The 21,461-nt window shown below is 46.4% G+C and overlaps 1 protein-coding gene across 1 annotated transcript in view; it reads right to left on the reverse strand.

Moving 5' to 3' along the window:
* ANOS1 (anosmin 1) overlaps positions 1-21,461 on the reverse strand; it is a 182,780-nt gene that overhangs the window by 35,400 nt on the left and 125,919 nt on the right. The window contains exons 4-6 of the mRNA XM_026478168.4: positions 20,922-21,144; positions 12,332-12,516; positions 10,009-10,138 (exon numbers count right to left, since the gene is read on the reverse strand). Of these exons, the coding sequence (XP_026333953.1) occupies positions 10,009-10,138; positions 12,332-12,516; positions 20,922-21,144 (538 nt within the window). The remainder of the gene's footprint in view (positions 1-10,008; positions 10,139-12,331; positions 12,517-20,921; positions 21,145-21,461) is intronic.

The raw sequence follows: 21,461 nt of genomic DNA on the forward strand, positions 1-21,461 counted from the left end.
TTATTTTTAAAAATGGCTTTTCTCCGAGATACGGAAGGAAGGATTGGAGGTTTGGATGATGGCTTAATTTTTAAAAACGAGAACCTTTCGTAGTTGCTTTCTCAGGTAAGTGCCTAATGCAAAGCACGTTTCGTGACACTGCTCCTTGGGTGGTTCTGAAACCGTGAAGGTCAGGAGCCTTCTGGGAGCGCCCCAGACATACAGTGGGATACACTGATGCACTGAGTCCCAGAGGGGTCCCTCTATGTATACGCTCTACGTATGTACATAAGTATGTATTTGTAGGTTTTACGTAAGGTGTTTTCAATGTCAAATGCACACGTAATTCTGGAGTGGACGATCTACCTGCAGGCTACAGCTTGAAAAGCACGGCACCCGGTGGCCAGAAAGCAGGAGGTGTGCTCATGACTCCGTTGTGCGTATGCTGGAAGACGCTGGTTTCCCTTAGCCTGGGCGAGGGAAGCCCCGGTTCCCTGCGGTGCTGGCTCAGCAGAGCCCCGAGGAGCCCCACGCCCATCGTCCACACGGAGCGACACGGCTCACCACCGCCTTCTTGTCAACTCACAGTCTCCACTTGCCGCCACTCTGCTGAATTTCCCTTCGGTCCCACAGGACGCGCATTCTCTTCCCGGCCCCCCCTGTCTGGTTTGCCCCCACGCCACGATCTCTAAACAGGACAACATCCGGCCCCTGATGTTGGGGACCTCTTCTCTCTCATGTCCTCGCACTTTCTAGGGATCGTGTCCGGTCACAGCTTTATCCAAAGTCTTTATGCTGCTGACTCTCAGCTGTATGTCTTCAAGAGAGACTTTGCCCCAAATGGACAGTCAAATATTGGATGGTTTTCCTGTCAGCTCCATGTGGTGGTCTCAGAGCCAACTCAAAAATAATGTCTCCAACACTCAAATCATCACCGTTGTCACCCCACAATAAGAGCCACCATTTCAGTAAATGGAAACTCCTTCCTTCCGCTTAACCAGACCGAAAACCTTGAGGTCATACACTTCTGGGCTCTCATGTCCCTTCAGCAACACCTGTCAGCACTGACTTCAAAGTACATCACCGCTGACTGCTTTTCAGCACGACCAGCAGCCTGCAGCAGACAGCACCCTCTTTCCCCCGTTACTGCGGAGACCTCCTGTCAGCACTCCCTCGTGCTGAGACGGCCTCTCCTCAACACAGCTCTCGGTGATTCTTCACTGCACACACCACGTCCCGTGGCTCCCGCCCTGCGAGCTTCCCGGCTCAGTCAGAGGCACAGTGTTGCAGCCTCGCAAACGGCCTGCAGGTGCTGGCCTCGCATTCCCTCCCGAGTCCTCGCCCGGCCCCCCCAGACCCCTCTGCTCTCGCCACATCGTTCCCATACGATTGCTCGGAGAGGACAACCACGAGGCCGAGGGGCTTCCCCTGGCTTTGCCTGTATGCCTTCCCCCAGATCTCCCCATGGCGGGCTCCTCACCCACTGCGGGCCTACCAGATGCCACCCTGTTCCAAACAGCTACCTGCTCCCCCTCCTGCCACCGAGAACGTTTTCACCGTGACCTTCTTCTGCTTTCTTGCTCTCCGCAGCCCTTATTACGACTGACTTATTATGCACTTTATTTGCCATCTGCCTCCACTCACGATAATGAAAGCTCCAGGAGGGGAGACTCTTTTCTACCTGTGTTGCTCTCTTCTGTAGCCCCAGCCTTGAGAAGAGGGGCTAGCACATAGTAGGCACTCAGGAAACAGTCGGTAAACGAGTAGATGGAAAATACATTTCCTAAATGTTGGCTTTAATTTGTAAGGTGATATTTCAGTGCCAGTTTTAAACCCCGTCAACCGGAAGGGGTGAATCCTAAGACCGTGAAGTGAACTGCAAAATCAAAGGGGAGGCTCTTTCTGGCTTGAAATAAGAGACTTCAAGCAAGAGGAAGCAATCCCCCTTCCTCTGCAGTAAGACTCCATCTGCAACCTGGAAAAAGGAGCTACAGACTTTTCTGCCAGGGAAAGTGGTTTGCAAGCTAATCATCACTTCAAGGCAAGGCAAACAGTTTCAATGTGGAAAGACGATCACAGCTGTATACGTCTCCAGGGCTGCACCTGAAAGTCTGTCTGTGTGCTGAAAATAAGTAGTTGTGTGAGTCCTCCACTCGTCGTAGGTGCACAGGAAGAGCTCAAAATCATCTCCTCTTCTTCTCAAGAAATCCAGGTGTAATCTTGGGCATTTCACCACCGTCCTCATCGACTCCATTCAGTATGTATGTAATTACTGCCCTGGGAAACTTGATCTCACCTTGGATGTGATCATAATAATCCAGAATAACGTCCTCTCGTTGATGACACGTTATGAAACACGCAACCACACAATTCCTGCGAACAACTTATGAGGAAATCATGCTTTCAAATATGCAAATCAGCAGTATTTCCTTGACATTATTGGAAATGTCAAGCCCTTTTTGACAATTTCCACTCTCGAGATGGTGGACTTCCATTAGCAAGATGAGACATCCCCAAACTAATCACCGTTCAATTATGAGCCAAAGGCAACTGCAGAGATTGTCTGGTTACTGCCCTGATTTTCCTGTGCAAACCAAATATTCATTTGTCCCTTTACTTGCTATAGACGTCAGGTGAGTGGCAGCCTGTCTCATCTGTCTAATCTGAAGGATTTCACTTTCAGTCCGAAAAGTCCCATAGCCAAGTCATTCCCGGCCTCGTGTGATGGCTCTCTACATTACGAGGGAAACTATATTCCCTTCGCTGAATCACACAGAATCTTTTCTTTCGGTTTGCATGATGTCTTAATTACATTCAGATTTTGAAATGTCTACTTGGAAGTCTGCATGTGAAAAAATATATATATGTATATAAGATTCTACATGTTAATAAAACCCTAAGGGATTCTACAATGTATTCACTTGGCACTTTTTTTAGAAACTGGTGCAGGGCTTCAGATTAGAAAGTGACTTGTCCAAGGTCATCCAAGTCACAGGTAGCAGCAGAGTCAGGAGACTGAAGAGGAGGGCAGAGAGAGGAAGCTGAGCTGTAAAATACATGCCTACACATGCCACACCTGTCCCTGTGTTACATGTCACTGCCATGACCATGGGCCGGTGTGCCCACAGAAGGAAAACACGGATCGACAGCCCTTCCACAGGGAAAGTGCCATCGTGATAGTCAAGTGCAGGGACTGACGAACTTTTTTGGTCAGGGGGCAGAGTAAACTTAACTTCAGAATCTGAAGACCATACGGTCTCTGTGGCAACGACCTAATTTTGCTACCGTAGCTCAAACGCAGCCGTGGAAATGATGTCGACAAGTGAGGCGTGTGCCAATAAAACTTTATCTGCAAAAGCAGGCAGCAAGCCAAATTTGGACCACGGGCCATAGACTGCCAATCCCTGAGCTAGTCTTTCAAAAGCAGTGATACCATTAGCTCTTGAAACTTGACATGAGCACCATCTCTAATGTTATAAATGTATGGTTGTACTTCGTTGAGTAAATGTTGGACTTCTGTTCCTATTTTACAGGTGAGGAAATGGAGCTTGGGAGATTTATGTCCTAGAGCATTGAGCAGGAGGGTCAGAGTTGTCACAAGACCAATGCTCTCCCAGGCCTCCCTCTGAAGCTTAAATGAGAGCACGTCTCCCCCACCTCGATTCCCTTTCTGCTGCTCTCTGCTCCCTCTGTGGGCTCTCCCCACTTATCTGCAGAAACACATCTCGGAAAGCAGAAAGGACGCACACTTCCAAAGATAACTGGCCTCGGAAGGCGTGCTAGGTTTTTCTACTTATCTACAATTTCCACTGTGAGCTGTATCAATCATTTAGCATGAACATCCAATGACGCGTTGAGCAAAAATAGTTCCGTTTATTAATGATCATACGTGGTGCTTCCAGCCATGGAAGATGGAACATTTGGGTTTCATCTTGGGTGGTTAAGGTTGCGTTCTTTCTCGAACTTTTGGTGAGTAATGCCAGAAGTGAACGGTAGCATGCAAACAGCAAAACAGAGATGATAAATAAATAACCATATGCATATCCACAAATATCTTCAGACACGTGCACACAGAGAAACAACATATGTTCTAAGCAAATGAATGTTAATTGTATTACTTGCTTTCTTCATACGGGATCCAGAGATCAAACCTCCCACTGAAACGCATTACAGGAATCTCTCTCCTAAGCTAAGTCACCCTGATCGAGTGCAGTTACATTCTTCAAGCAATGGTAGAACTACTCATACCTTCTGCAACCAAATTAGAAGGTTGGTCGTAATATTTAGCTTTTCTTTTCCTGTCCAGACTCAGCAGCTGGGCCATTTTCCTTCCCTCATTACAAAAAGAGAAATCACCCTGCCGTATCGAGACACACAACAACTGCTAAGCCTTTGAAAACCTGCAGAAGCTCCCCTACGGGCGGGTTACCAACTGTCTGTACGTTCAAGACCCACGCACCCGGGCGTCTCGCCCAGTGGAAAGGGCGCTCACGGAGCAGCTGTGGAACGGCCTCGAGAGTCATGGGTCCCCGAGGAGCAGCAGGGAGCTTTATGACCCCCAGTGATGTCTGTTCTCGGTTTACCGACACTCTGTAACGTATGCATGCAATAACAGCCAGGGTGATACTTCTGCGCTCGGAAAACACTTCTGTCTGCTGCTTGTCCTGGATAATGTGTCCGGTACACGTGGGAACACAGAGAAGAGAGATGTAGGAGAAACCCTGAATCTGGAGGGCAGTGAGTATCATCAGTAAAAGATGATGTTTTAGCTGAATGACAACAAAAGATGGATTTTACCGTTTTTTCTGGTAAGTTGCCTTTAATGTTTGCTATTTCAGAATGTTAGACAGAGGTTGAATAATCGCAAATACCCGAATGTTTGCCGTTTTTGGCAACATGCCAAAAAAAATCAGATTTTGCTTTGTACCATCTATGAAATTGGAAGTCTTCCTTCCGTCACTACCCATGTTGACACATGAAAGTCATGCCGAAAGGCAGACGCACTCTTTCTCAAATTTGGCAAACTTGTGAAGAACATTTTGGCAAAGGTACGAGGACTTAGCAACATATATTTCCAATATTGCATATGCAACTCATACACATTTTTTGCTGATAAATACACACGATCAAGGAAAGGTGAAACACTGATTTGCTGAAAAAGAAGCAAATATGGCATGGAAGACAAAAAGTACGTTTCGGGTAGGTATGACTGTCCCTCTGGGTGGTTCACGCCCATGTCTGGGGCCTCTGCTCGTTCAAAATCCTACAGCTGCCACAGGAAGCTTGCCGGCTGCTGGGATAGGGTGGTATCAGGGGAGAGGACACGAGTGAGGCTAGGACAGCATGCGTGTTTGCAGTTACCACCGCCCTCGCCCTCGGACACAGGAAGCAGACCGGGAATCTAGCGATGCGGGCATTCCTCTCACGGGACTGTTCATACAGGACTTTAAACAGACTGAAAAGGTCCTAGATCCGTCTGTAACAGGAATGCTGTGGTGTGCCGTAAAACCACTGCAGACCCCCAGGGTCCCAAACCTTCGTCCTTGCACTGCCCTGTTCCAGGACACACACAGCTCAACTTCTAAATGCCAGCCCTTCACCTGTGCCTTCCGCCCGCTCCCCCAGGGCCAGAGCGGGCTCTGCCCACCTGCAGGACAGAGGTCCCGGGGGACAGCCCATCTCCGCTCCCCGAGGCCCCATGGCAAGGAGTTCTGGTCGCCCATGGTGGCAGCTGGTATCACCACACACCTTTTCATCCTCTTCCTTCTGCTCTCTGTCTTCCTTCACCTCCCACCTACCCGGTTTCCTGGATTCCCTCCGAAATAAGCCACCTCCACTCAAAGCTTTCACTCGCATGGGCCTCTGGAGAAGCCCCGCAGCTCCTGGTAATGTGCGTGGGTCAGGCTCATGTGCACAGACGGGCCTAGCGACCCTTGAGTTCCTACACACCATGTCTCCCATGCTTTGGTCCAGTGCAATAGCATGGAAGAGTTTGGGGAGACCCTACAACCTGGCAGCTTGGTAGCTAGAAAGGCGCTCCATCCTCTCAGTGACCTACCAAGGTAATTCTCCGTGGAGAAGCATTACCATTTCTAGCTTCCAAATAAAGAGACAGAAGCCAGAAAGAGACATTAGGATATTGACTTATTTGTAATGTTGATGTTTAACACTGAAGCCAATTTGCCTTCTTAAGTACCAGGGGAAAGGTAGTAAAAAATTGAAATAAGTAAATACAGAAATCATCCCAAGCTCTATTTTGGGCTTTCTGCTGCCAGCAGGAATGACTGATTGTCTCCATTTTATAACCATGCATGTCTTCTGGAAGCTGACAACAAAAATGGTATTCACCGGGAGGAGGAAAACATGAAACTGAGTTACCAATCTATGCACAACTCAGAATTTTCTGTAAAAATCAGCATTCTAAGGGGTTAGGATGAAGTTATGGGAAAATACACAAGTTAAAAGGAAATTAACTTAGCTTAATAGCCAATCCATTCTGGCAAACCACAGACTAATTCTGTATTTAAACAGAACGCTTAAGAAGAGAATGACAAGAATTTTGGCTTTTCCATGAAAATCAGGATTATGGCCAATGAATACCAGGCAGAAAGCATAAACGAAATGAAACCCATTTTATCAAGGGTTTTTTCTTTCTCTATTTAATTTTCCTTTTATTTTCAGAAGTGTTTATTGTAGATGGAAAAGAATCCCTTCCCCTTGACCCAGACTTAAATGACCAAGGCTGGCCCTCCACCCAACTCAAATACACTTACCCTTTGCACAGACTATTATTTTAGAAGCAATCATTCTTTCTCAAAGCCATTTTAAACCACTAGAGGAGTTACAACGGCACAATTTCAGTTCTGGGGCACAGCAGAATAAATGGGCTTTTATTAAATGAAAATACACCATTTTTGGAAACATGGCAGCCTCTGGTACAATGTTCTATTTCCTGGTTTTACAAATACACCCCGTATCCATACTTCTGTACATCCCATTGTGAGGAACATTCTAGACTCTAACCGTTGCACCCTTGCAAACCACAAGTGCTCGTGCAGAATTTGTAAGAGCTTCTATGATGGGTCCAGCATAGATGCATCGCGGAATGATGGGAGTATCATAACTCCGCCAGAGGGTTGAAGATTTCCTGAAGGGCTTGTCTAAAGGATATGTAACCATTAGCAAGATGGCACCACACCTTTCCCCACTTAATCTCATCAAGTGGAAAAAGAGGACTTACTGGGGAAAAACTGTTTAAATGACTTTATTGGCACTTAACTTCTATTGCATAAAATTCACATTAAACGAACAGTGCAATGACTTGTAGAATTTTCTGAGTTGGGCAACCCGCAACACCCACTTTTAGAATGGTTCCATCAGCCCACCTCCCTCCTTTCTCTTAGGCTTCATCTCCAGCTCCCCTGCCCTGATCTGCTGCTCAACCCTCAGACTCCTCTGCTGTTCCAAAAACACAGCAAGCTCACTCCTGCCTCAGGACCTTTGCACGAACTGCTTCCAGGAACTGGAATGTTCTTCTTTCAAATTGGTGCGAGGCTGACTGTTTCACCTCCTTTAGACAAACATCTCTTTCTCAGCAAAACCTCTGTCCACCCTCCCTAAAACCAGAAACAAAATACCCCCCAACATCTCCTGTGTTCTCTTCTTTATTTTTATCATTAGTTGTCACTGCCTACCCTACTATACAACAGTATTTTACTTACTAATCTTGTTGACTGTTTTCTCATGCCTGCAATTGGCATAAGTGTGTGTGTTCCACAAAAGCAGACATTTTTGTCCTTTCATTTATTATCCCCTGTGCCTAGACCAGTGCCTGACACACACACAGGTACTTAACAAATATTTAATACAAAAGGGAATGGAACACGAGTGATGAGAAGGTGAAGACTCAAAACTAAGTTCATTTCTACTTTCAAGTTTCCCCAGGAAGGCAGGAAGGCTCTTGGCGGATTCTTCCAGCGGAAGATGGTCATGCACAAGTCTGTGAATAGCGGAAACCACTGGACTCTACGCTTCAGAGGAATGAATTTAATGGTACGATAATTATATTTCAGTAAAGTTGTTAAACACCATTTCCCCATTAAGGCCCATTTCTCCATTTGATGAGATCGGAGTAAGGCAGAAAGCAAGGAAGGATGTGGTGCCATCTTGTCAATGGTCAAGGATCCTTTAAACAAATCCTCGAGGACATGTCCTCCGCCATTTAGCGGATCCATTCCATTTCCTTAATTCCGTGATGCACCTTCACTGGAAAAGGACTAGAATCGAATTCTGTGCAGACCTTTTTGGTTTGCAAGAACGGCAAGGACTGCAGTCTGGAACTCTCGGTGTTGGGTGTGTTTGGAAAATCAGGAAAGAGAGCTACAGTGTAATGGTGAATGATATACTTCCCCACCACGGTGCATTCTCATTCAACAAAAGCCCATTTAAATTTGAGGGGTGCAGCCCTAGTTGTAGACGCTTCAGGTGCTCAGATATGCTGGGGCATCCCGGGATGGCAAGGCCTTGCGACTTACTCAGAATGGATGCCTCGGAGGCAGGTGGCCGCCACATGCCCGGCCCTGGGAACTGTCAGTGGAGCTCTGCCCAGATCCCAGCCAACCCCTAAAGGTATTCCACATCTGTCTCCCACGGCTGGCAATGGCTTCTGTCTGCTGTCTCTATCTGCAGCCGTGACCTGAGAACGCCAGACCAGGAACTGAACAGATGGTAACGCCTTTGACCACATCGTGCCTGCGTCGCATCTGAACCATGAAACCGAGGTGAAGAGTTCTCAAGCCTCTTACAGATCCTCACCTCTGAACCCACTGTTAATCATTTATCCCCCTGCCTCTCTAAATCATCAGACCACTTGGAGACACAGTCTCAAGACAAGGTTTGAGGGCTATGATTGCACTTTTAAACTTGCTTTGTGTGTTTGCCCCACTGGAGGGAAAAAATGCACCTTTCCTTTCCTAACAGGTCTTTTTAGAAAAGAGTTAAAAGAGTACAACATAAGGTGTAATAGAATCCCAATACCAAATGATTTCGGTTGCAAGCGTTCCTCGTCTGAGAGCAATGATGTCATTGACAAGGGGGTAGCAATACGATGTAGTGAGACATGGGCACACTGGCGGCAACACACACTTCCCCAATCACGCAACAGAAATAGCAAGCGATAGCGGCCAGTTCAGACCTTCCCATAATGAAAGCCACAGGACTGAGGGGACACATCTTACACCCTTCATTAACATCACAAAGCGTCTTAAGATCAGTCTAAATTAGCTTCCACGGACCACGTTGGGGAGTAAGTGAATGAGCTCACTGGCCCCCAGCTGTGACCCGGGACCCTGCAGCACGTGTAGACCGAACAGAGAAGACGCACGGCCCACAAAGCACAACGGGAGAAAATGCATATGATGTGTTATTTGTATCTAATCCAGGGATGGCCTTCCACTAGCACACACGAAACTCACCAGAGATGTCAGGTCCTTCCACCCGCCAGACATGTCACAGCATTAGTATTCGCTAGACTCCAGGGGCCTTCCAACAGCAATGAGATAAGAACTGAACAAAATTACAGCCATGGCACAGGGGACCGGGGGTTTAAACTCTGGATGTCGTGAAGCAAAAGAGATTAATTCACACTCAATACAACCATCGTTTCGGGAAGAGCTTCACAGCCTCAAGCACCTCAAACCAAACCCTTCTCTCCAGAAATTAGCTGAATGGGGACTAAGGCAGATTATCTGGAGGCAAGACTGAACACAGTTGATCATGGAAAACCACCACTTCCAAGGTGAGAAAACCCCACTCTGTTATCCTGCACGATGTTTTGAAGGTAAAAGGCCCGTGACGTTCTTAACCGTACATTCACACACGTGTGCCTTCAAACACATCTGGTCCCGTTCACGCAGAACAGCAAAGCCACCTGCTGACCAACCATACGTACGGACATGGTGACACCATGGCTCTGCACCCCAGGAGTGCCCAGCAGGAAGGTGAGCACAGGGTCAGGAACGCGAGACTGACCTTTGGAGGAGCGGAAGTGTTTGCTGGGGGCCGTGAAGCCTCGGGTCCCATGCACGTTGACAGCCGCCACTCGGAACTGGTACCACCTGCTGGGTCGTATGTCCGTCAGCTGGACCCGCTCATCTGTGGTCTGCGGAGAAGTGTCACAGAGCACCCTTTTATCCAGATGTGTCAGTACGGTGTGTCTTAAAAGCACACCACCTCGTCAGCCAGCGCAACACCACCCTGACCTCCCTGTGCCCTTGTGCCTAAGTGTGGTCATCGCACTCAGTTATGAGAAGAGCTGTTGGGGGCCAAGGAATTTCTAGGGCATTTCAGCTGTTTAATTCCATTCCTAGGGATTTCACCCCAAAGAGTTAAAGATCTGTCCAGCCAACGCCATGAACATGCCTGGGCTACTTACGACTGGTGACGTAATGCAGCATTAAACCCACGAGGGGCTTCACCACTCCATTACACATGTAAGCGAATATGTACGTGAGCTAATCATTACATTATAGGCAAGAAGATGAAATCATCTTTTGATTATAGAAAGAAACCGTCTCTTGAACATGCTTGCCAAACAGTCTTGGAAGTCAGGAGGAGGACCCACACGCTTTAACAATTGCTGGACGTGCACTGTAACCCAAGCCTTTCTTCCCTACTTGAGCAAATCGGGTAAGACCTGCAAAGACCCGCAGGTGTGTGGACACAGGAAAATGCCCACAGGAAAAAAACCAGACACTGGGGAAGGTGCCTACTTTGGCTGCCTCTCCGTCTGGAGTCGCGAAGTTGACTCAGCCGGTGCTCAGTGGATGAACGTGGTCAAGGGACATTGAACCGAAACCCTCGCAAACCCCACTCCGTAATAACCTCTTGGAAGGGGCTGTCACCTTTGCTTTAATATCTAACAGGGCAGGCTATGAACTCTTCAATGGGGCTTTCTACCTCACTGTGCGGAATGTGAGGCGACTCCTTCATGGACCTCGACATTTACTCTTTGTGGCCTTGAGTTTAAAAACCTACAGTCAGCAGGATCCCCACAACATTTAGCAAAGAAAGGAAGGTGGAAGACAGACAGAGGAAGACATGAAGCAGCGAAAATAATCAAAATAATTAAAGACCTTTCCTCTCTCCAAAACAGAAGGGATAAAGGACTGATCTTACTGTTACTTTCATAAATGTTTAAATAATTTGGAAAATTTACAAGTGAGATCGTACCATTCAGGAAGCGTACCATGTAAATCAAACAGACTTTTAGGCTGGATGCGAGACATCTTTAGGATTAATTAAAGCAAACTTTTTTTTAAAGAAAACATGTATGAAATAGAATTACTAAATTTATTTGGCCAGGGGTTTTTGTTTTTTGGGGGTTTTTTTGCCAGTAATTTGTTGCCTGTACATCCAATTGCCCATTGCTTTTGGGGTCTCTAAATTACTTCCGTGTTTATACTCTTTGAGATACTCCTATTATAAAAGAATCAAACTCCTCCTCCAAACACCTGGGTACTGAAATTTATTTTGTATTTACTGAAAGGAATAATGGGAATCTCTTGAGCAAAATGACCCGCTGCACGCCAGGTCAGGATTTGTGCCCGCGGACACACGTGGAGAAGCCACTGCCGTTGCTGAGGGCACGAGGGGCTTCACATTGAGAATCTGTTCTTTCTCTGAAACCGTGTAGGCTTCTTGCAGCTGGGAGTGCAGTTAGGAGCGCTTAAAAAGAAAGAAAATATTTGCTTTTCTCATCAGAGAGACGGAAAGGGAAGCCGCAGCGCTAAGATAAACCCCAGGACTGCTGCCATCCAGCTGGGGTATCAGCGTGTAAGCGGACCGGGACGGAGGAAGCACTCGGCAACGAGTGGGGAGCGGCGGGCTCCTTCCCACCAAGTGCTTGTGTGATAGGAATCTTACTCCATCACCTCAAGTCCTTGTGTAGAATGAAGGCTGCGATGCGGGACAAAAAGAGAAGTCACTTAGAGGACCCAGTGTCATATGAACTCATCCTAATGCCGTTGCAGTTCTCTTACTCGGGGCGGTTTTAAGTTTATCTCAAGGAAGTACACTTCTTGGAGGAAATAAATGCGAATGCTCAGAAAATCATCTCCCTCCCACATGTGTTTTGAGCAAAGGAAGCCAAGAGTCAAGTTCCTGGTTGTACCGGGTGCTATGTACGGAGCTCGGCCTGTCTTGTGTAGACACGCGGGCTGTGACGGCCCCGTCTGACCAAGTCACTTCGGTGCTCAGGCTACCTAGGCTGAGGCACAGCGAGTTCATCTTCTACCGGCGGGTGTGTGGTCGACAAGACCTCAAGGGGGAGGGGGAGAGTCCGAGGACCACCGACCTGGGCCACCGTCCGCCAGTGCGTGGCATCGTCTTCGCTAGGATGAATTCCGTAATTCCACCTTCTCTGTACCACGTAGATCACAGGCTCAATGGAAATGTTGAATTTCGAGGACCACTTAACGTCCAGCTGTCCAGACTGCAGTTCTGTAAACCGTAACTCTTTTCTGGGCTTCAGGGGGACCCCTGGAACAGGAGCATAGCAATTAAGACAATCGGCGTGTGACGCCAGTGCAGGTGAAGCTGAGGAAGAAAACTTCTAGAAAAGACCAGCTTCACATCATGACCACTGACCCTCGCTTCCCTCCAGAAGAGTGGCTCCTCCCCAGCACGGTTCATGTTGGAAACCGGACGTGGAGGTCAGCCCGCCGCATTTCAAGAGCACCACCTCCTTTACTTTTACCTTTCCCACTTTTTAAAGAGGCTCTAAATTCAAAGTATTTTTCCCCCAGTCATCTCGAGAGCAATTCTTTTATGTGCATTCTTCGGAATAAACAGTGTTACCGCGTTACATCACTGGAGGTCAACAAGGAATTCACTTGAGGCCACAGTCACGAGGGCTTTGAGGACCCCGTTCCCATTGAACACGCTCTGTTTCTACTGATACACTCTAAGGTCATTATAACATGGTTCCCCAGTTTGCTCGCCCCTCCCGCTCAGAAAGATTGCCTTTTAAGGGAAAAATTACAGACTAAATGCTCTCATGTGGTCAGACCTTACAGGAATGATTTCCAAAGCATAGATCTTCTGAATTCCCCAACTGATTGCGGGGCTCTCTCCTATAGACTTATGGTTTAAAATTGGAAAATGATGAATTTATACTGTTTGGTTTTGGCACGAGTGACCGCCTTGCTTCAAAAGTCCCTCACAGGTGTCTCATTTTAAAGTAGTTAATCATTCTGATTTCTTTTTCCCCCTACGGCGCATGCAAGTGGTCTGGCGACTGACAGACTTAAGACCCGGAGTTCAGAACCATAGGCATTAGGGAAACGCAAGTTTAAAACAAAGCTCTGTACTCAGACGGTATGTAAACTGGATTAGGGAGAGTGCATGGCACCATGATGTTCGATGCCATCAGAACCTTGAACACCAGCTGCCATTAACACCAGTTTCTCTGGACAATGAGCATCTGCCTAACACACTGACAACTCATTTGAACGTGGTATTTCATAACGCTTTCTTTTTCTATTTCTTCCATTTAAGCAGAAAGGAAATTGAAAAATGTGCAAATACAAAATGTAGACACTATGTGATGTATGTTAGTGATCTCACCGAGTATCAACTCTGATTTTTTTTCATTTGGATCTTAATTCATGCTAAGTCTTGTTTGCGGGAAATTTTCAAGTCCTTACACATTTGGGTGGAGGGAGTTGCATAATTTTAAAATATCAGCAAATAAATCTGCTCAAAGGTCAATGAGTTCTACAAAATACTTTCTAGAAAACACATTCCCCATGCCCACTGCAGTCTGTTTTGATTTGCTGATGGGTTGTCCTTTACTGTAACATTGGTGCCTCAACTGGTCCTCACTGGGAGCTTGTGCTGTGGGTGAAGGGTTAATTATCTACATTTGGAACATCAAGTAATTGAGTCTGAGGAAGATTAAGTTGCCAGGAGCAATGACGTGATCTCAGGTTCCTGAGTTTTCTGCTTCCTTCTCCATTTTGTCTTAGAAAGAGCCACTTAGCAAAGTAGAGAAAAGAGGCAGTTTTCATAGCTCTGCATATCCCTGAAAGATTCTGATTCGAAGGTCCTTGATGTCCTTGGTTAGTGTGGAACAGGTCTCCCATTCTGCCACGGCATGAGGGTTTTTCTAAGTTCGAGTCATAAACTTTGCTTTGCAGTACACAACCTTATATTAGGAGTCCCATTTGCTTTCGTGCCTGGAGTATTTCTGCTAAGCAAGGGACTCTGAAATCTGTCCCCATCTGTGCTGTGGGCCCCACTGCTGAACAAACTTCTCCACCCAAGTCCCAACCCAAATGTCCTTCCTCAGGATGTCCCCTCCCCTGGTGATAGCTTCATGACCACTCTAGCTAACAGACCTTTCGACTAGTTCTTGGACCCACCAATATCTCTTCGTTGGACTGCAGAGTGTAATTTCAGGAAGCCTCCCACCCCATGCCCCCATAAGCCCATCTTTTTCTCTAATTCCCTCTTCACGATATTTTGTGATAATTGTTTTCCTAAAGTAGAGGACAGATGGTCTCCTCCACCTTCTCCAACTATTCAACTGCGTCCCATTTTCTGTGGAATGAACACGTGTCATGTCCTCCGCATCATGCCAGACCATCTTCATGACCTACTACCAGCGATCTTTCTACTTATCTCATGGTACATTTCACATATTTGTCACACAACCTGCTTTTAAACCCCTCTTTTGTAGAAACACGCTGCCAGGTACTTCCTACTACCACTAGGTATTTTCAATCTGAAATGTCTTTCCTCCTACTTTCTGACTATGGACACATGAATACTTCCAGGCTCAGACTGAATGCCACCGCTCAGAGCTACTTACCCTAAACCTCCCAACTGGAAATAAAGCTTGCATTCTTCTGCCCCTCTTTGAAGCTTAGCCCATAACTGTCCACATGTGCACTGAACTGCCTTTTACTACAGAAGCTCCTTGGATGGTGTCTGTCTTCCCCAGGAAGCTACAGCCGCCAGCCCTCAAGGAACAGGTCCCTTCACTCCACCTTACAGTGGCCCAGGAGAGCACATTCTGCAAGAGCAAATGTTCAGGACATGTGTGCTGAAGAACAGCCTAACCCTGTCCCATCCCACACTCAAGAACATATCTGCAGAACTAAGAGGATATGGAAACAGTGACACAATGTGCACCAATGGCCAGCCCCTCTCTGCTGGAGGGCACTCACCTTAGGGAAAGGAGAAAACTTAACACAGGTATTCGCTTACTCTTCCATTTTTAAAAAGCAAATACTAAATAATAATACAATAAAACTCTATTGGTAAGTTTACAAGATGGAATGAATAGTTTTATTGCATTGACAGAGCGTTCCCAGTTTTTTTAAAAAAAAAGACCAATTCCTGACAATTCCTGACATGACAGAAATCCCAAAATGTGTTGATGAGTTTTAATCCAGAAGTAGCTCTCTAAAGACTTAGGTCAAGAAAAGAAGCTACCAGATTTTATCCGAGGGAGGAAAAACCAACCTCGACCAAATGATGGCTTTGTATCATGCTTGCATCCAGGTGGGTCCTAGACACACTTTCTACCGAGGGCTGACGTGAAGAGAGGCTGGCCCCTGAGGACAGTTTGTGATTCATGTGGTTTCTTTGTGCACAGTAAAGAGAAGGGCTGGTTAGTTCTTCAAACTCATAAAGCACATTGTCTAGGCTTTCCAATGCAAGTTTCTCCTTGGCTCTCCTATGCATAAACCTCTAGTGTAAATGCAACTCCAGTAAATACCCCGGCCGCTGAAGTAACCTGAACTCAGCAGCAGCAAAGCAAGCATCCGAATCCCCTTGCTACAAGGTTTTCATCTTGAATATCCTTCAACTACCAAGGGCCTGAATCGAACATAATGAGCATCAGCGTGATGTCAGTTCGCATTTCTTCATTTAACAATCTCTCCAATTATTACGTACAACAATCCTATGATTTGCATGTTGAGAAATGGTCCATCTGCTTTGCATCAGGGTCAGCTGGCTCTCTTGATTGGAAGGCACTCCAGCACTCAGCTGTAATTGTGTACAGATGGGGCTCGGCCCCCCAGCCCCCGGGACCCCCAGCCCCCAGCGCCAGGCCTTCTGCACAGTGCAAGTAGCTCACCCAGCACCCGAGCCGTGCAGCCAGATGTGCAGAATGCGTGTCTCCTCGGCGTGTTCCTTACTGTGGAAATGACTAGACTTTTTCTCCTTCATTTTTGAACAAACTAGTCATCCGAAATCCACACTATTCTGTCAAAAATGTGATCCTATAACATCCCACAATATGTGACAATACAGGTGCTTTGTCTTTAAAGCATCACAAGTATTGGGGTGAAACTCAATGATTTAAAAAAATTTGGAAAATGTAATGATAGAAAACTCAATGATCAGAATCAGCAGTTGCAAATCATGAGACTTGATGATTCCTGTAAAAATGTTTCTGCCAGGAGTGTAAATGTTATGCAAATGTAGCAAGACATAGTGTTCCAATGATTCAATAATTCACCATCAGTCAACATCTCTCCTAGAGGTCATCAGTATTCACAGAATTTGTGTTCATAACCCTAATTAAGGTATTGGGTCACTGTATTCGAAATGCTAAAAGACTGACTTGTGACTACTGGGATTAGTCCATCTCTAAAGACCTGAAGTTTCAATATTTCATATATGAAGCAATTCACAGAAATATTAAGTTACCGCCACCATCAGATCATCCAATTTGTTTGGAAACAAACTGATATGTGATTCATTTCAGTTTATGCACAGTAAAGAGAAAAGACAGATGACCGAGAGCCACAGATTAACCTCCGTCTTTACGTGTGGAAAGCAACTTCAGCTTTTCTCCTGCCCTTCCCTGACCAAGTGCCATAGTGGGGAGTCAGAAGAAGCAGAAGCTTGGGCAGTAAAATAATACATCATCTTGGGGAGGGAGGGGAGTTGAACTCAGCTGTAAATCGGCCTTAAAATAGGCCAGGGAGAGCATCAAAGGGAAAGCAAGTGTCCGGACAGGCAGTCGTTTCATGTTGTGCACCAGTGGAGAATCAGCCTCTTAAACTTTCCGCAATGACGCTAAGGCTCGCATCGCCAGGAACAGGCAGCTGGGGTGGCACTGACCCACGTTAACATGTGCACGTCCTCCAGGAAGCTGGTAACAATCTTATTTGAAGGGCGAAGTGAACACTCGCTGCTGCTTTCCTTTGTTTTAAACTCTATTACTGAGTACGGTTCACTTAGAGGCACCAGGTAAGGACAATTCTTACGGCATAAACCAAATTGAATGCTCAAATAGAATGAATGCATTCTGCTGAACGTCTTTTCAAAATATGCATACTTTTTAAAAGCTCAAGTTTGGGGCACCCAGGTAGCACCGTCGGTTAGGGGTCCAACTTGATTTCAGCTCAGGTCACCATCTCAGGGTTGTGGATCCAGCCCCGCGTGGGGCTCCGCACTCAGCATAGAGACTGCTGAGAACTCTCTCTCCCTCTCCCCCTACCCCTCCCCGCCACTCTCTCCTCTCTCCTTTCTCTCTCTCTCAAATAAATAAATAAATCTTTAAAAAAAAAAAAAAAGCTCAAGTCTGTAGCATCTAAGGTTTTAGAAGCTACAACACCAAGTATGTCCGCCATCTCCCCTACCAAACACACAGGGGGCCAAACACAATGCTTGTATTTCTGTATTTTAAAATTTTTTAACCAACCCAAGAAGCAATAAAAGAAAAAATAGGAGAAAGGTTGGTAAATATCAATCTATTGCAGAAGTTGAGATAATTATTTCTGCACAAATGAGTGTTACGTGCATGACTGCCTTGATAAGGACGTACTGGACCGGGTAGGAGCTGGGATCAGATTGACGTCGTACCCTAACCACTGACATGTCAGTGATTTTATCAGATTGAAATATTTGACATTGATACACCTTATGATTGACCTATACCACATTAATACCATGATTTAGGGTCCATCCAGTATGATAGCTCGATAGACTCAAAATGAAACTAAGAGGAGAGCTGGCCCAGCTGGGGCCAGGGTCACACGTACTCCCACTACCAACAATCAAATCACCTGAGCAACGGCTTGCAGCCTCAGCCTCAGCCCTTGTGGACTGGGAGCAGGACCAGCCCACCCCAACCAGTGACGGGGCACCCCTTCCTAAGGAAAGAGATGGCACAGAGAGAGGAGGGCAAGCCAATCTCCCACGGTTGGCTCAGGGCAGCAAGGGGGCAACGTGTAGGCGAGGACGGTGATGGCTGGTAGGCCACAGACTGCTGAGAGTGATTTGTGTGCAGACTGGCTGGCTGGGTAAACGTGCTTGTCCCTGCAAAGCCAAGGGCTCGGTCCAAAAGGACCCTTTCCCTGAGAGACACGAGCTGTCAGCACCAGCATCCTCTTCTGAGACTGAGCACGAAGTGTGAGTCCCAGGCAGGAACGTGATGAGACACTTGGGGTGGCTCATCGGCTAGACTGTGGCAGAGAGCATCACAGCAGCTGTGTGGGTCCATCCCCCCACCCCCGCTGGCTCACACACGCCTACTCAGTGCCTCGGTCAGACGCCCCCCCACCCCGGTTATGGAAACCAGCTTTCCTTCAGGGACTGCTCAACAGAGCAAGGGGGAGATATCTACACGTACCTATATATACTTTCAAAATAACAGTCATATTGTCCTAGGCTCACCGGCAAAAGTCATCGCCAGGTCAAGAGTCTGTTTATTCTATTTCTAGGTAGTTCTTCATGAATGACCTGTCTCCACAAAAAACCCAAGTTGAGAGCTACTTTATAGAAGAGGGACGTCAGGACTTAAAAAAAAAAAAATCCATATTTAGTTAAGCGTAGGTTTAAATTCCAAGTCTCTTTTAATAATTAATCATTTATGCTGGCCCTTTGGAGAATATTTCCCTTATTCTTGGTGAACCAGACATATTTGAAATTCATACTGACTCTTCAATGCTTTTAAATAAAAAGCATCTTTTAATTTATATTGCCTCTTTAAAACACCCCACTTTAAAGCACTAAGGGTTTTACAAATGGCTTTTCAACAATCATTCTAAAAGCAGCCTATTGTTATGGTAAATGCTAATACTTAAATAGTAAATCTATAATAACAGAAAAGGCTTCCTAATAATAGACTTTAGAAGAATTAAATGGCGTGGGGTTTTGCAAAAGTGATTTTATGTAGCTTATAATGAGACGCATGACCATGATAAAACTGTAAATCCATTAAAGAAACATCACCTGGTAAGAAAGGGAAAGCAGCAATTATTTTGAATTTGAGACGTAATATTTATGCCAGGTTTCCCCAGGTCTTATGCACAAACAAGGAAAACTGGATGGATTACACAGATTTGAGACGAGAGTAATTCCAAGGGAGCACCAGAGGCAAAGGGCAGGGACGTGAGTTCTGGGAGATGGGAGCTGTTATGATAGTAAGACCAGACCAGACTTCAGACAACAGTCAGCCAGCGCATGATTCAACACTGGCATTGCTGGCAGTACTGTTTTATGCAGTTTAAAAATAACTGACCTATATCTGGAAATCATATATATTTGGTGTGAGTGAAAGAGAGAAGACAGATTACTCTTTCTACTTGTAGTGAATAGTGCCTAGTGATGAATTCTATTTGACTCTTCATATGAGATGCCAAAAAGTAGCAAAATTTTGTCTCCCTGGATACTCTGAGGGTATCCAAAACTGGACATGATACAACAGAATCGGTTTGGCATAAAAGAACGGGGTCACAACGACTGGAAGGGGCGAGTTACGCTTAGGATCAAGGAGTGAAGGGCTCTAGCAACTGCCTATGAATGTAAACTCTTACATCTGCTAAACTGTTTGGTAAACTGAATCCCCATCTTTGGAAGAGAGCTATTCCTCCATCTGGGTTCTCAAGACACTCATCAAAATACTGAAAGTCCGGACAATGACACTTCTGTTCTTGGATTATGCCAATAGGAAAACCACGATACCCGTGCATTTGTTATGCGTTTTTCAAGCGGGTCCCCTCCCCAGTCTCGTTTCCAGGGATTTAAATCGATTTGTTCCGATGTCCCCAGTGCAGCTTAATTGATTCACTCTTTGTGGACGAAAGTACAAGGACGTTCCTGAAGTGATGTTTCCTTCCTACACGTTACATTTAGTAAAAATGATTTGCTCTGCCCCAGAATGAGTTCATTGTGGCTGATCTGTATGGTCCCATAATAGTTTCAGACATGTCTGTGTGGCACAAAGTGCATTTTCTTACTGTTTTTCTTCCCTTGCAATGGTGCCTTCTTTGACTGACACCCTTCCCCATGCACACCCACACCCCCATCTTTGACTGACACCCTTCCCCATGCACACACACACACCCATCTTTGACTGACACCCTTCCCCATGCACACCCACACCCCCATCTTTGACTGACACCCTTCCCCATGCACACACACACCCCCATCTTTGATTGACACCCTTTCCCATGCACACACACACCCCCATCTTTGACTGACACCCTTTCCCATGCACACGCACACCCCTATCTTTGACTGACACCCTTCCCCATGCACACACACACCCATCTTTGACTGACACCCTTCCCCATGCACACCCACACCCCCATCTTTGACTGACACCCTTCCCCATGCACACACACACCCCCATCTTTGACTGACACCCTTTCCCATGCACACACACCCCCCCATCTTTGACTGACACCCTTTCCCATGCACACGCACACCCCTATCTTTGACTGACACCCTTCCCCATGCACACACACCCCCCCATCTTTGACTGACACCCTTTCCCATGCACACACACACCCCCATCTGTGACTGACACCCTTCCCCATGCACACATACCCCCCCATCTTTGATTGACACTCTTCCCCACACGCACATCACGACCCCCCATGAGTTAGTGAAGTTCCCTTCACATGGGCTCTGCTCCTTACCTTTGTACAGTGTCTTGGGCACCTGGCAGGTGTGTCCACATCCATTTGAACAACATTTCTTCACCCCAGAGCACTCGTTGTCAGCTTCACAACTTTCCACACAGGCGGCGGCAAATCCACTGGCTCTCTCAGGGGCCGGGCAGTCCCCCTGCTTCACCGACAGGATGTACTTGAGGAACTCGCAGCTAGTCAGGCATTCGTAGTTCTTCTTGGGGAACAGAGGCTGAAGAGAGAATAGGAAAAATTCTCTTCTTTTAAGGAATTTGTTTTTTTAAAGCAATCTCGACACTCAATGTGGGGCTTGAACTTACGACCCCAAGATCAAGAGTCACGTGCTCTACCGACTGAGCCAGCCTGGTGCCCCAAAAAGAAAACTCATCTTATTAAAGACACAGGACACCTGATTTCTAAGATTTCAGAAAGGAAGGTAAAAATTCTTACTCAGTGAAAATTTCCCAGGAATGTCTTACAAAATAAATGCATTTGTTTTCTTTTCCCCCTAAAGAAGTAATATTTTATGCTAATTTTTAAAAGGAATCT

Source organism: Ursus arctos, chromosome X (genome assembly GCF_023065955.2).
Source record: "Ursus arctos isolate Adak ecotype North America chromosome X, UrsArc2.0, whole genome shotgun sequence".
NCBI classification, from domain to species: Eukaryota; Metazoa; Chordata; class Mammalia; order Carnivora; family Ursidae; genus Ursus; species Ursus arctos.